We start from the raw sequence: 16,090 nt of genomic DNA, 5'->3' as shown, positions 1-16,090 counted from the left end.
CCACTTCACACCTCCCAAGTGAAACCTGAGTCGTACCCTTCTGGTCCCTCTCTCCCGTCCTCTGGTCTATTTATACCCCAGCCTGCACTGGCTCCCCATACCACAGCCTAGTGTGCAGCAGAACTGCCACCACTCTGGAGGAGGAGGAGGCTGGTGTGTGCGTTTGTGTGTTTGAGCGTACACGTGCATATGAGTGCGTGGGCTTGAATGCATGCATGTGTGTTTGTGCGTGTGTGCGTGCGGTTGCCATGTGAGTGTGTGTCTGGTGAGTGAACGAGCAGGCTGGCTGTGGTGCGTCTGTGTGGGCATAGGCCATGTGTAAGAAGCATGTGTAAGACAGAGAGCGGGTGCTTGAACGACAGGCAAGGCAAGGCGAGCAGAGGATCAGGATTTGGTCACAGCAGTGAAAGAGAATACTCGCTCATGAAATGCGCAACATTGATAGGAGCCAAGGCTATAGTTCAAACTCCAACTTCATTTGGCTAATTAACCTTCTCTTGCACACTCCATCAGCTAAACACTGAGGTGCGGTTTCCCGGACACCGATAAGGCGTAGTTCTGAACTAAAAAGCATTCTCATTGGATATTTTTAGTCTAGGAGTAGGCTCAACCTGTGTCTGGGAAACCGACCCTCAATTGTTCTTTAACTGAGTTTAAGCTTAGTCGTGGATTAAAAATCCATTTAAATTAAAATCCTCCATTGAGTATGCTTTTTCAGTCCAAGACTAGGCTTAATCTGTGTCTGGGAAACCCCAAAATCCACATAATTGTTCTTACGGCTTGCAATTCACCTTATATGACACCTTCCTTAATACAAATTCTCTTTTTTCCTCTCAGTGAAATACATCAAGGAGATGTCGGCCTTTTTTAAGAACACCTCCCCCGGCGCACCCTTACCCTGGGACTCCCCCCCTGCCACATCACAGAAAGGCGCACACGCCCCTGCCGAGCTGGAGGCCAGGACCATATCGCTGAAAATGTGCCAGGTGACTAGGAAACAGTGCCCCCCGGACACAGAGAACAGGTACTGCGGGTGAAAACCAGTCCCTGAAAACCGGAACATTCGGTTGTTGGGGTCTTGGCACAGGCTAATGGGGAACTGAGTTCCACGATGAGAGAGAGTTAGAGAGAGAAACTGGGTACAATGGCTTGTAATCGTGAATTCGGTAAGATGTTCATCAAGTCAAAAGACCCACAAGGCACTCCTTTTGGAATAGAAACGAAGGTCCGTTGGAGGTAACGAGCAGCCTACTTAATATTCACCTGAAGCAAAGTAGCGCTGCTCTGTTTCATCTCCTTTTTCACAGCAAGTTCTGAGCTCCGTCTGCCGTCCCCGTTGGTTTGACTTTTAGTAGCCTATGACCTGATGAAAATGATTGAACCTTTGTTTTACTAAGCTTAGTTAAAGGTATGTAGTGGAGCACTAGTGTGTGTCCTACTTCATCTCTCTTTGTATCTCACCTTTGGTATGAAAAATTCAGTCAAAAAGAAGCACACTGGTTGTTGGACACTTGCATTCTCCACAATGAGCTTTATTGGGGCTCAAACCAACGTTTCGGTCAATGTTAACACATTGTGGAGCATACCAGGGGGCTAGTGTTTATTTTTCCAAGTATGAAAGACCTTGAATGACAAATACCCGACAAACTATGTTTAGGTTAGAATCACCTCACGTCAAGTTACCATGGCTACTTTGTCCAGAGGTAAAGTGGATGAGAATATTTTCCTTTAATAGTATGTCAATTCATTTGTCACAGGAGGATAGCTAATTGACACTCCTCAACTTCAAGGGTCATCAAAATGTGGATTTTAGTGTATTCACAAGGGACCTGACCACAGTGAATACTGTTTTCTTGTGTTCGTCTCCCCCCTTTCTCTTCTTACCTCTTTTATTTCGCCCCGTCTCTCTCTCTCCCGTCTCTCTCCTCCCCCATTTCTCTCTCTCTTTCTGTCCCCTCTCTTTCTCCCTCTGTCCCCTCCCCTTCACACAGGTACTTTGAGGTGATCTCGTCCAGCAGAAAGAGCTCAGTGTTCCTGAGGGCCAAGGACCCCGTCATGGCCCAGTCCTGGTACAACGCCATCCAGGTAGGGGTCTTGGGCCTGGTTCCCCGCGTCAGGGATGAGTTGAGGGCCATGCAGGCGGGCCTGGAGGTCAAACACATGGGCTGGATCACTGAACAGGTACAAAGGGTCAAAGGTCAATTTTTTGGGGTGTTTGGTTTTATGCATTTATATGGCAGGCAAGCCTGGGTTCAAATAATATTTCAACTCTTTCAAATACTTTGAGCATTTGCTTTAAGGCTTACACACTCTGTTCAGAGGTGCTAAATACTCTCCACCAGCAAAAACTATTGTTGTGTCTGAGCCCTTAGCGTGCCAGGAGTGCCAGGTGGGCGGGCTTTGCACTTTTGAGACTTTTCTATTTGTTCTATTGCATCAGACAAGCTCAATCAAGCACATATAAAGTATTTGAAGTGATTTCAAATAGTATTTGAACCCAATTACTTAAATTATTCAACCCTAACCAAGAAAGGCCTTTCTATTGGTTGGTCAGCTAATGTGTCCCTTGAGTGCGTTCCAAAGAACATTGGGGGGAATGCATTTTAGGATATACAGTGCATTACACATTTTTCCACATTTTGTTACGTTACAGCCTTAATTTAAAATGGATTAAATTAATTTTTATCCTCATTAATCTAAACATAATACATAAAGACAAAGCGAAAACAGGTTTTTAGATTTTTTTGCAAAGTTATAAAAAAATAAATACAGAAATACCTTATTTACATAAGTATTCAGACCCTTTGCAATGAGACGAAGATTCAAAATTGATCATCCTTGAGATGTTTCTACAACTTGATTGGTAAATTCAATTGATTGGACATGATTTGGAAAAGCACACACCTGTCTATATAAGGTCCCACAGTTGACAGTGCATGTCAGAGCAAAATCCAAGCTATGAGGTCGAAGGAATTGTTCGTAGAGCCCCCGAGACAAGATTGTGTCGAGGCACAGATCTGGGGAAGTGTACCAAAAAATTTCTGCAGCATTGAAGGTCCCCAAGAACACAGTGGCCTCCATCATTCTTAAATGGAAGAAGCTTGGAACCACCAAGACTCTTCCTAGAGCTGGCCGCCTGGCCAAACTGAGCAATCGGGGGAGAAGGGACTTTGTCAGGGAGGTGACCAAGAACCCGATGGTCGCTCTGTGGAGATGGAAGAACCTTTCCATGTGTTTGTTGCCATTCCATTCGCGCCGTTCCGGCCATTATTGTGAGCCATCCTCCCCTCAGCAGCCTTCACTGCCTGGCACCATCCCTACGGTGAAGCATGGTAGTGGCAGCATCATGATGTGGGGATGTTTTTCAGCGGCAGGGACTGGGAGACTAGTCAGGGTCGAGGGAAAGATGAACGGAGCAGAGAGAGAGAGAGAGAAGAATGGGAGAAATTCCCCAAATACAGGTGTGCCAAGCTTGTAGCGTTTAAAAAAAAATACATTTGCTAATATTTTTAAAAACCTGTTTTTGCTTTGTCATTATGGGGTATTGTGTGTAGGTTGAAGAGGGGGAAAAACCGATTTAATCAGTTTTAAAATTAAGCTGTAACGTTAACAAAATGTGGAAAAAGTCAAGGGGTCTAAATACTTTCCGAATGCACTGTGTGTGGAACAAAACAATCCCCAAATAATGTATTTTAATGCGTGACATACATTTGTAAATGTATTTGTAATACATACATTTGTATGGACATTTATTATTTGGCACATTTTTTTTGTTGTTGAAATTTTTCCTATGTATTTTTTTCAGCATTTAGCATTTTAGCAATGCGAAAGCCAGATTAGCAATGAACAGAATGAAATACGGAGCGTCTGACTCTAACACTGTGTTCTGTTTAAATGCATTAGCGACTAGCCTAGAAGCAGCCGACTGAAGACTGTACGACATGTCTGTTTGGTTTATTGAAAGCAACTTTCTGTGTTTTCTGAGAATAGGTTTAGCATTAACGTTAGCCTTGTGCTAAGGAGCTGCCAGCTAATAGGTAGTATGTTGTCTATTTTCAAACCCGGATCCGGGATCGGTATTAAGTAGAGGTTAAAAAGGAAAAATAATTAACGTTGTTCAAGGAATAAAACATATAGGGCCGGTTTCCCAGAGACAGACTAAGTCCTGGAATCAGAATTATTTTAATGGAGAATAGCCATAGAGACTGCTTTTTAATTCTGGACTAGGTCCATATTGTTGAAAACCCAACAACAATGTAGTAAAAGCCCTTGATGGACTGAACATTATCGTCAAGCACCACAACACATGGAATTTTCCACAAAGAATATATTTCTTTCAATGATGTAAAGCAGCCTTGCCTACCGTGAATGCTGACAAATCGATACATTTTGGGATGAAAGGAGCGAAATGTAACTGCCCTCAAATTGTCAGAAACTAGACACTCGTTGTTGTTTCTGCTGAATAAATGATGTTGTTACACATTCCCCTTGTTTGTACTTTAGTATGGAATTGAAAATTAATATTTGATCTTAACCTTTTGTCAAAGAAGCATTGGAATATGCGACAGTGTCATCATGACAAAGGGTGGCTATTTGAAGAATCCCAAATATAAAATATAATTTGATTTGTTTAACACTTTTTTGGTTACTACATGATTCCATATGTGTTATTTCATAGTTTTGATGTCTTCACTATTATTCTACCATGTAGAAAATAGTAAAAATAAAGAAAAACCCTTGAATGAGTAGGTGTTCAAAAACTTTTGACCGGTAGTTGTGTTGTGATATTTGATTCAGAAAAAGTGTGTGTGTCTGTCTGTCCTCTCCCCCAAGGCGACCCAGGGTCCAGAGAGACCGGTGCTGGCTCTGCTGACTGAGAGAGACCTGCTGCTATACCCCACCCTGCCTGACACTAAAGACAGCATCAACAGCCCAGTCAAGAGCCACCCGCTCATCACAACCAGGTAGGACACACATACACACACTATCTAAAACCTTAGCCCCGGGTACACACCAAACATTTCCCCAAAAAGCTACCTTTTCTTAAAGGGACATGCTCTCTTAAAGGGATGAGCAATGGAACCGGGTATGGTGGCAATCTTTGATTTGCCAGTGCTTTCCAGTGCAAATAATGCAGTCAGAACTGGCAGATTCAGTACATCACGTAAACAGTAATGAAAAGACGCGTAGAAAGGTTTAACCTTGCAAGATTTTGTAACTTTAAACCAGTCATGTATAAGTGTGTACGTGCCTGTCACCTAACACATGTGGGAGTGTCACACTGTGTAGGGTTGAAACCAGACAGTCAAATATCCTTCCAGCCAAGTCAGTTAAATGACGAGCCACGTCTTATAAGATCATTAGGTCAAAAAGTTATTATCTCATCATAACTAGGAGGGACACATTCGCATGTACACACACTACCTTGTTTGCCTGTACTGTATTTAAAGCCAGTCTGTCAAGACATTCTGGCCAAACAGCAAATCATACTTAAACACACCCCAAACTGGGCTATTGGCATACTTAATAATCTTCCATAAATGGCCCATTGTAAATGTTCACGCATGTTGTCATATTAATGTGCAAATGATTAGGAAAACCAGCAAGTTGTGTTTTGGGTTTTCTCCACCCCTCATGGTTCTCTCTCTCATTTTCCACTCTTTCTCTGTTCTCTTTTTTTCTTCTCGCTCTTTCTCTACTTACCCTCTTTCTCCTCCCTCCCTCCCTCCCTCCCTCCCTCCCTCCCTCCCTCCCTCCCTCCCTCCCTCCCTCCCTCCCTCCCTCCCTTCTCTTTCATGTCCTACTCTTCCTCTCCCCCCTCACTCCACCCTTTTCTCTCTTCCACCTTCTTACCACCTTTCCCCCTCTATCCCTTCCCTATGCCCCCTTTCTCCATGCCATCTCTCTCCCCCTCTCTTACCCTCCCTCTCCCCATCCCCGCCTCCTCCAGACTGGTCCACTCGGGTCCGGGGAAGAGCTCTCCCCTGCTGGATTCGGAGCTCTCCTTTGGGCTGCGCATGGGCACCAAGCAGGGTGTAGAGACCCACGTATTCCGGGTGAACTCGGCCAAGGAGCTTTCAACCTGGACCCACATGCTGGTGGACGGCTGCCATAACGCCGCAGAGCTCATCCAGGAAGTCACCACAGGTACGGATGAAGGAGTAGCGGAGGAAGTTAGCCTGCTGAGCTAAAGCCTAGGGGAGCTAATGCGAGTCTTCAGGTTTCGGACAAGGTATGGAACGAGGAGCCTCCGCCAAGTTAGCCCGCTGAGCATAAGCCTAGGCATGAGCTCGGGAAGTTAACACAAGTCTTCAGGTCTCAAACAGGGTTTCATTACAGAACCATGCTCGTGTCATGATGGGTCTGTGACAGGAGGACTTACGTTAGCTCCTTGAGAAAATGTCTAGGCTTTTAGCTCAGAAGGCTAACACGGTCTTCAAAAGTTAATCTGTAGGCCAACTGCAATGCAGGTCAAAACATTGGGGATTGGAAATGATGCAGACAATTGCATTGACAGAAGCCACAGTCTATCTTCAATATTAAAGCTGATCTACCACCCCCCCCCCCCCCCTAAAAAAAATACAAAAAAATGTACATTTTGGATGTTACTGCATCTTCAGGGGCATGTTTTAGAAATGTATTTCATTACACTATTATTATTAATTATTTTTATTATTCATTCATTCATTATTCATTATTGCTATTCAACTTGGTGCTTGGCATCACCCTCTGAGAGAGTTTGTCACACTAACGATGTATCGTTGCTGCAGAACAGGTATTTTGAAAAGTAACATTTAAATGCTCCAACTGTAAGTGTATATGTCATCATGGATTCCTGCAAAACAACAGCAGATAGTCTAGCAAAGACCGACAGCAAGTATGTGCAGGTCTGGCTGTTTAAATAGGGTAGTACTGCCCTCTACTGGTTTTGTGGTGTGGTGCAACATATTGTCAATAAAAAGTCACTCATTGCATTCATGGGAGGCAGCCACATCTAAGCTGGACCTACAAAATAAATGAATTGCAACTATCTGCATTCATACTGACTATATGATCAATGTCGAGAAGTATGTCTCATAAGAGCTGTCCTTGTCAATTTTTCAGAGAACAGATCAGTCAATACACTACTGTACCTTTAGTATTTCGTTTTGTAAGGGGAGTGAAACAGAGTAATGACCGCATTTACAATGTTTAGCAGATGCTTTCATCTAGAACGCCTTACAATAAAAACTTTTAGGGGTGGTTTTCTGGACACAGATTTAGCCTAGTCCTGGGATAATACGCAAGATCAATGAAGAATCTTCATTCTGGGAAACTGGCCCTTAGTGACCAACCAACCTGTGTTACCCTTTCCCCCCCTGTGGTCCCTGGCAGCCTGCAGCTGGAACGGGAAGGAGTGCAACCTGGGAGTTCACATCGACGAGGGCTTTTCCCTGTTCACCGAGGAGATGGGCATCAGGAAGACGGTGCTCCTCCAGCAGCCCTTCGAGCGCCTGCGCATGTCCTCCGACGACGGCGTGCGCATGATCTTCCTCGACTTCGGAGGGCCCGAGGCGGAGATTGTGAGTTGGACTGACGACTGGTTGGTCGGTTGGTTATTTGTTTGGTTGGTCTGGCTGTCTTTCTTTCTCTCTTTTTCTCCTTCTTTCTCTGTTGTTTACTCTTTCTTTCTCTCGCTTCTACTCTGTCTTTCTCTCTCTCTCTCTCCCTCATCCATTTTCGTTCACGCCGACATTGCACCCATAGAAAGATTACGCCTCGTAAATGATGCCCTGGACACGAGTAGAGAGGGGTTACATCACCCCTGTTGACTTCAGAGGACAGTCTGTTCCATGTGCAGGTGTTGGGCAAAATTATGAGAAAATAATGGTCCCTACAATATATGAGGATATGGAACAGTCCTTCTCAACAACTGGGTGTGCCAAAGTGAAATAGATAATATACTAAAGTGAAATAAACAATAAAAAATGTACAGTAAACATAAAAGTTCCAAAGGAATAGAGACATTTCAAATGTCATATTATGGCTATATACAGTGTTGTAACGATGTGCAAATAGTTAAAGTACAAAAAGGAAAATAAATAAATATAAATATGGGTTGTATTTACAATGTTTGTTCTTCTCTGGTTGCCCTTTTCTTGTGGCAACATGTCACACATCTTGCTGCTGTAATGGCACACTTTGGTATTTCACCCAATAGATATGGGAGTTTATCAAAATTGGATTTGTTTTCAAATTATTTTAGGGTCTGTGTAATCTGAGAGAAATATGTGTCTTTAATATGGTCATACATTTGGCAGGTTAGGATGTGCAGCTCAGTTTCCACCTCATTTTGCGGGCAGTGTGCACATAGCCTGTCTTCTCTTGAGAACCAGGTCTGCCTACGGTGGTCTCTCTCAATAGCAAGGCTAGGCTCACTGAGTATGTACATAGCCAAAGCTTTCCTTAATTTTGGGTCAGTCACAGTGGTCAGGTATTCTGCCACTGTATACTCTCTGTTTAGGGCCAAATATAATTCTAGTTAGCTCAGTTTTTTTGTCAATTCTTTCCATTGTGTCATGTAATTTTTTTTTTTTTCTCATGATTTGGTTGGGTCTAATTGTGTTGCTGTCCTGGGGCTCTGTGAGGTCTGTTCGTGTTTGTGAACAGAGCCCAGGACCAGCTTGTTTAGGGGACTCTTCTCCAGGTTCATCTCTCCGTATGTGATGGATTTGTTATGGAAGGTTTAGAAATAGCTACCTTTTAGGTGATTTTTGGACATTAACGGTTATTTTCTGTTTTTTTATTATTAGCAGGTATCGGCTTAATTCTGATCTGCATGCATTATTTGGTGTAATACGTTGTACACAGAGGATATTTTTTTGCAGAATTCTGCATGCAGTCGCAATTTGGTGTTTTCCCCATTTTGTGAATTCTTGGTTGGTGAGTGCACCCCAGACCTCACAACCATAAAGGGCAATGGGTTCTATAACTGATTCAAGTATTTTTTAGCCAGATCCTTATTAGTATGTCAAATTTTATGTTCCTTTTGATGGCGTAGAAAGCCATTCTTGCCTTCTCTCTCAGATCGTTCACAGCTTTGTGGAAGTTACCTGTGGCACGGATGTTTAGGCCGAGGTATGTAGATGTTTAGGCCGAGGTTTGTATAGTTTTTTGTGTGCTCTAGGGCAATGGTGTCTAGATATAATTTGTATTTGTGGTCCTGGCAACTGGACCTTTTTTGGAACATCATTATTCATATTTTTGTCTTACTGAGATTTACTATCAGGGCCCATGTCTGACAGAATCTGTGCAGAATATCTACGTGCTGCCGTAGGCCCTCCTTGTTTGGGGACAGAAACACCAGATCATCAGCAAACAGAAGACATTTGACTTCAGATTCTAGTAGGGTGAGGCTGGGTGCTGCAGACTGTTCTAGTGCCCTCGCCAATTCGTTGGTATACAGTGCATTCGAAAAGTATTCAGACCCCTTTACTTTTTCCCAAAAAATGTACGTTACAGCATTATTCTAAAAATGATTAAATAGTTGTTTTCCCTCATCAATCTACACACAATACCCCATAATGACAAAACAACAACAAAAAAATTTGCAAAAACTTCATAATATTCAAACCCTTTACTCAGTATTTTGTTGAAGCGATTACAGCCTCGAGTCTTCTTTGGGATGATGCTACAATCTGGGAACACCTGTATTTGGGGAGTTTCTTCCATTCTCCTCTGCAAATCTTCTCAAGCTCTGTCAGGTTGGATGAGGAGCATCGCTGCACAGCTATTTTCAGGTCTCTCCAGAGATGTTCGATTGGGTTCAAGTCCGGGCTCTGGCTGGGCCACTCAAGGACATCCAGAGACTTGTCCCGAAGCCACTCCTGCATTGTCTTGGCTGTGTGCTTAGGGCTGTTGTCCTGTTGGAAGGTGAACCTTCTCCCCAGTCTGAGGTCTTGAGTGCTGTGGAGCAGGTTTTCATCAAGGAACTCTCTGTACTTTGCTCTGTTCATCTTTGCCTCGATCCTGACTAGTCTCCCAGTCCCCACCGCTGAAAAACATCCCCACATCATGATGCTGCCACCAGCATGCTTCACTGTAGGGATGGTGCCCGGTTTCCTCCACATGTGACGCTTGGCATTCAGCACAAATAATCTTGGTTTCATCAGGCCAGAGAATCTTGTTTCTCATGGTCTGAGAGTCCTTTAGTGCCTTTTGGGAAACTCCAAGTGGTCTACCACGTTCCTTTTTACTGAGGAGTGGCTTCCGTCTGGCCACTCAACCATAAAGGCTTGATTGGTGGAGTGCTGCAGAGATTGTTGTCCTTCTGGAAGGTTCTTCCATCTCCACAGAGGAACTCTGGAGTTCTGTCAGAGTGACCATTGGGTTCTTGGTCACCTCCCTGACCAAAGCCCTTCTCTCACGTTTGCTCAGTTTGGCCGGGCGGCCGGCCAGCTCTAGGAATAGTCTTGGTGCTTCCAAACTTGTTCCATTTAACCTTTTTCACATGTGAGTTCCAAATATCTCTATCGTTCCCCCCAGTGTTTTTTTTTATTCACATGATGTCAGATTGCGCTCACTGTTCCAAAATGTGATTGTTACACAACAGGACAGTTCATCTGCACTGCCCTCAAACCAAGGCACGCAGCCTGTATATACTTATAAGTTGTTTCATCTTGTCAATTTCAAATGATTTTCTAACAAGTTTAGTTTTCTAACAACAGTTTGATTTGAGGTGTGTTCCGCCTCCTCATTAATTCACATAAAATTAGGCCATTTCACTTTTTGCGGACAATTTATTTTTGAGGCATTACTGACCCGGGCAAACTTCCCCAAGCACTTCCCAATTGTTTCTGCAGACATTTGCGCATCTCCAGTCAGAACAAGACCTGCACACACGTGTTCACATTTTCCGTCTGGTGCCCACATCGCATTCATCGTTGTTTTCATTACTACATGATCATTGGAAATGTATCCGTTTCTATCAAAGTAAGTGCCTTATTATGTTATAATAGTTTCTGTATGTCGTGTTATGTCGTTTCTACTGTAGCTCACTGTGTGTATGGAGCATAATATTTTTGTGTTTATCCCTTATAACCGCGGACACGCGAGGTAACGTTACTAATTTCATAACCTTTATGGTCTTCTATTCAATTGTGCTATTAGCTCCGTAAAACAATGGTAATTGCGTCAGAGAAGTACTTTCAGAAACCACACACACAAACAAACATTATTTGCCAATATCATAACTGGAACTGGGCATCTTTGGAGCTGGAGATTGAGGCCAGCTTTTGTATGCTAGCGTACACTCCTGAACAGTTTTACTGGATGAAAACACAGCAAGAAAACACATAGGCCAATATGTTGAACAACAACAACAAAAACTTGTTTTACTGAAGGAGAAAAAAAACGGAATATGCATCACCCATAATTCATATTCATGCAGTGAATGAACAACAACTGCATTTCCACCCCCCCACCTCTAAAGGCATAGTATCACGGCAGGTCACCTGTCAAGTCACCCGTCAGGTCAGTCAGTCACTTATTGCTGCAGATGTGCTCAATAGTGCTTGAGCATATGATACTCCCCAAAGCATGGTGAAACACATAGAGGTGTGTCACAAGCTAAGCACATGTACTTTGTCAACCTCCTCTGCTTACTTCTCCTGGTGTCAGACAGGCAGACTTTGCAGTACCTCCGTGTGTGACTACTTTGAGCAGCAGTTTGAGGGGAAAATGCCATGCAGTGAGGCGTAGGGGATTGTCCGCAGCAGGACGGCCCCCAGTGGGTGGGCGCCGAGGGGTGTGGTGCTCCTCCAGCAGCTTTCTCATGAGGTTCTCTCGGTACTTTTGGTAGGTAATTACTTTACCTATGGGGGAGAGAGAGTGGGGAGGATGAGGGAAGGGAGATGATGATGAGGCAGTGGGAAGGTGGGTGAGATATTGTCACTATAATTGCATAATGGAACTGTATGTGATTTGTATGTTAACTGTACGTCCAATTACAAAAAATACCTTGTTCAGTAATCATCTCACCTGTTAGTTGGTGGTGAACTATGTGGCCGTTGAGGGCAGCAGTGTCGATCAGATGGAAAAATATCTTCTTATACCACTTGGTTGTTGTCCGAGTGCATTCCACAAAGCTGTTTATCATGTCCGCCTTATCCACTGCCCCCATTATGAGGTTATAGTCAAGCACACTGTCTGGTTTGATTTCTCTCTCCCATCAGGTGGTCCACCTTCCCTGTGACCAACATGGTTGCTGTGTGGACAGTGGAGAGGACATGGACGTCTCATTTGTCATGTCACTTTACTGCCAGCTGTTGACCGTTCTCCTTGATCTCCACCTCCCCTCTCTGCATCATCCTGCATCCGAATTCTGGCATCCCCTTCCTGTTCGACCTAACTGTGCCACAGGCCCCTGTGCTGTTGGAGAGCAGATGCTAGAAGAGTGTGGGACTGCTGTACCAATTGTCCACATACAAAGTGTGTCCCTTGCTGAGATGAGGAGACAGCATGGTCATCACCACGGACCCGGACACCCCAAGCCCCTCATAATGTTGGATCCTGTGTAAACTATAATTTCCTGGACAAATCCTGTCTTCACGTCGCTCATAGCAAAGAATCAATAAATCACCATCAGAAAATGTTTTGTGTGGTATTTATTTATTTATTTACTGTTTTATTCATATGTTTTCAAGTACTGATTACTAATCATGCATTCTAATTCTTGCATAGATTGTAATGGACACATATTATGTGTGTAAAATACTTTTTCGACGGTTGTACTGATTATGATGAGCTAAGCTAATTCCAGCTATGTGTGCAGCCATGTTTGTTGACATAGAATGCATTCTGGGTTTGACGTGATGATGTGAGGGAGGGTTCACTCATTTTTCGAGTAAACTTCCGGAAGTGATGTGAACGATGGTAGACGACACACCCCCTTCAACATGCATACTGCAAACAGACCAAACTCATCTTGTCTCCTCTTATCTCCACCTGTCTTTGGATTACTTTCGATTTCTAGAAAGTGTTTTACTCAATTATTCAATGGTGATCTCATCCGTGATGTGATGAATTATAAATAGTCATTATTATTAACTAATTCATATTGTGGTTTCTGTCAGCCGAGAGTTATCTAAACATGACCGCTTGTGTTACGTCAATCTTTCCTCAGTTAGCGCGAGGACAAAGGTAGCCTACATTTTCCAGTTTGGATGATTGTGTTATGCTGTAGCTATTCAGTGAATGTCTGAACATTGCATCCAAAAATGAACTAGTCACATTCACGACATAATTTTGTAAGGACTGTGTTTGTGCAAAATGTTTCTGTGAAAAAACAGTGTGGCCAGCTCAAATGCTGATTGTTGCATCAATCGAAACTGGACGTTCTGAATAAGCGTTCTAATCACAGCCTACGCTGCAGGGACCACTTTAGAATGATCAAACCCATTTGTTGGTATGTGTGAAAAGGTTAAGAATGATGGAGGCCACTGTGTTCTTGGGGACCTTCAATGCTGCAGAAAGTTTTTGGAACCTTTCGCCAGATCTGTGCCTCGACACAATTCTGTCTCGGAGCTCTACAGATTCGACCTCATGTCTTGGTTTTTGCTCTGACATGCACTGTCAACTGTGGGACCTTATATTGACAGGTGTGTGCCTTTCCACATCATGTCCAATCAATTGAATTTAACACAGGTGGACTCCAATCAAGTTGTAGAAACATCTCAAGGATGATCAATGGAAACAGGATGCACCTGAGTTCAATTTCGAGTCTCATAGCAAAGGGTCTGACTACTTATGTAAATAAGGTATTTCTGTTTTTTATTTTTAATACATTTGCTAAAATTCTAAAAACCTGTTTTCACTTAGTCATTATTGTTTATTGTGTGTAGATTTGATGAGGGAAAAAATTATTTAATCAATTTTAGATTAAGGCTGTAACGTAACAAAATGTGGAAAAAGTGAAGGGGTCTGAATACTTTCCGAATGCACCGTATATGTTGAAGAGGGTGGGGCTCAAGATCAAATCAAATTTAATTGGTCACATACACATGGTTAGTATATGTTAATACAAGTGTAGCGAAATGCTTGTGCTTCTAGTTCCGACAGTGCAGTAATATCTAACAAGTAATCTAACAATTCCCCAACAACTACCTAATACACACAAATCTAAAGGGGTGAATGAGAATATGTACATATAAGTATATGGATGAGCGAAGGCCGGGTGGCATAGGCAAGGTGCAATAGATGGTATAAAATACAGTACAGTGGGGCAAAAAAGTATTTAGTCAGCCTCCAATTGTGCAAGTTCTCCCACTTAAAAAGATGAGAGAGGCCTGTAATTTTCATCATAGGTACACTTCAACTATGACAGACAAAATGAGAAAAGAAAATCCAGAAAATCACATTGTAGGATTTTTAATGAATTTATTTGCAAATTATGGTGGAAAATAAGTATTTGGTCACCTACAAACAAGCAAGATTTCTGGCTCTCACAGACCTGTAACTTATTCTTTAAGAGGCTCCTCTGTCCTCCACTCGTTACCTGTATTAATGGCACCTGTTTGAACTTGTTATCAGTATAAAAGACACCTGTCCACAACCTCAAACAGTCACACTCCAAACTCCACTATGGCCAAGACCAAAGAGCTGTCAAAGGACACCAGAAACAAAATTGTAGACCTGCACCAGGCTGGGAAGACTGAATCTGCAATAGGTAAGCAGCTTGGTTTGAAGAAATCAACTGTGGGAGCAATTATTAGGAAATGGAAGACATACAAGACCACTGATAATCTCCCTCGATCTGGGGCTCCACGCAAGATCTCACACCGTGGGGTCAAAATGATCACAAGAACGGTGAGCAAAAATCCCAGAACCACACGGGGGGACCTAGTGAATGACCTGCAGAGAGCTGGGACCAAAGTAACAAAGCCTACCATCAGTAACACACTACGCCGCCAGGGACTCAAATCCTGCAGTGCCAGAAGTGTCCCCCTGCTTAAGCCAGTACATGTCCAGGCCCGTCTGAAGTTTGCTAGAGAGCATTTGGATGATCCAGAAGAAGATTGGGAGAATGTCATATGGTCAGATGAAACCAAAATAGAACTTTTTGGTAAAAACTCAACTCGTCGTGTTTGGAGGACAAAGAATGCTGAGTTGCATCCAAAGAACACCATACCTACTGTGAAGCATGGGGGTGGAAACATCATGCTTTGGGGCGGTTTTTCTGCAAAGGGACCAGGACGACTGATCCGTGTAAAGGAAAGAATGAATGGGGCCATGTATCGTGAGATTTTGAGTGAAAACCTCCTTCCATCAGCAAGGGCATTGAAGATGAAACGTGGCTGGGTCTTTCAGCATGACAATGATCCCAAACACACCGCCCGTGCAACGAAGGAGTGGCTTCGTAAGAAGCATTTCAAGGTCCTGGAGTGGCCTAGCCAGTCTCCAGATCTCAACCCTATAGAAAATCTTTGGAGGGAGTTGAAAGTCCGTGTTGCCCAGCAACAGCCACAAAACATCACTGCTCTAGAGGAGATCTGCATGGAGGAATGGGCCAAAATACCAGCAACAGTGTGTGAAAACCTTGTGAAGACTTACAGAAAACGTTTGACCTCTGTCATTGCCAACAAAGGGTATATAACAAAGTATTGAGATAAACTTTTGTTATTGACCAAATACTTATTTTCCACCATAATTTGCAAATAAATTCATAAAAAATCCTACAATGTGATTCCCTAGGAATTTTTTGTTTTGTTTCTGGTGTCCTTTGACAGCTCTTTGGTCTTGGCCATAGTGGAGTTTGGAGTGTGACTGTTTGAGGTTGTGGACAGGTGTCTTTTATACTGATAACAAGTTCAAACAGGTGCCATTAATACAGGTAATGAGTGGAGGACAGAGGAGCCTCTTAAAGAAGAAGTTACAGGTCTGTGAGAGCCAGAAATCTTGCTTGTTTGTAGGTGACCAAATACTTATTTTCCACCATAATTTGCAAATAAATTCATAAAAAATCCTACAATGTGATTTTCTGGATTTTCTTTTCTCATTTTGTCTGTCATAGTTGAAGTGTACCTATGATGAAAATTACAGGCCTCTCTCATCT

The 16,090-nt window shown here is 43.1% G+C and overlaps 1 protein-coding gene across 1 annotated transcript in view; it reads left to right on the top strand.

Annotated features, from left to right (window-relative positions):
• Positions 1–16,090, top strand: part of LOC139565333 (alpha-1-syntrophin-like) — a 69,750-nt gene that overhangs the window by 41,618 nt on the left and 12,042 nt on the right. The window contains exons 3-7 of the mRNA XM_071385564.1: positions 838–1,024; positions 1,992–2,181; positions 4,834–4,964; positions 5,951–6,147; positions 7,375–7,562. Coding sequence (XP_071241665.1) covers positions 838–1,024; positions 1,992–2,181; positions 4,834–4,964; positions 5,951–6,147; positions 7,375–7,562 — 893 coding nt within the window. The remainder of the gene's footprint in view (positions 1–837; positions 1,025–1,991; positions 2,182–4,833; positions 4,965–5,950; positions 6,148–7,374; positions 7,563–16,090) is intronic.

The sequence above is a fragment of the Salvelinus alpinus genome, chromosome 2, assembly GCF_045679555.1.
Source record: "Salvelinus alpinus chromosome 2, SLU_Salpinus.1, whole genome shotgun sequence".
Taxonomy (NCBI): Eukaryota; Metazoa; Chordata; class Actinopteri; order Salmoniformes; family Salmonidae; genus Salvelinus; species Salvelinus alpinus.
Note: the sequence above shows the minus strand (reverse complement) of the source record. Positions and strands in the feature narration are given on the sequence as shown.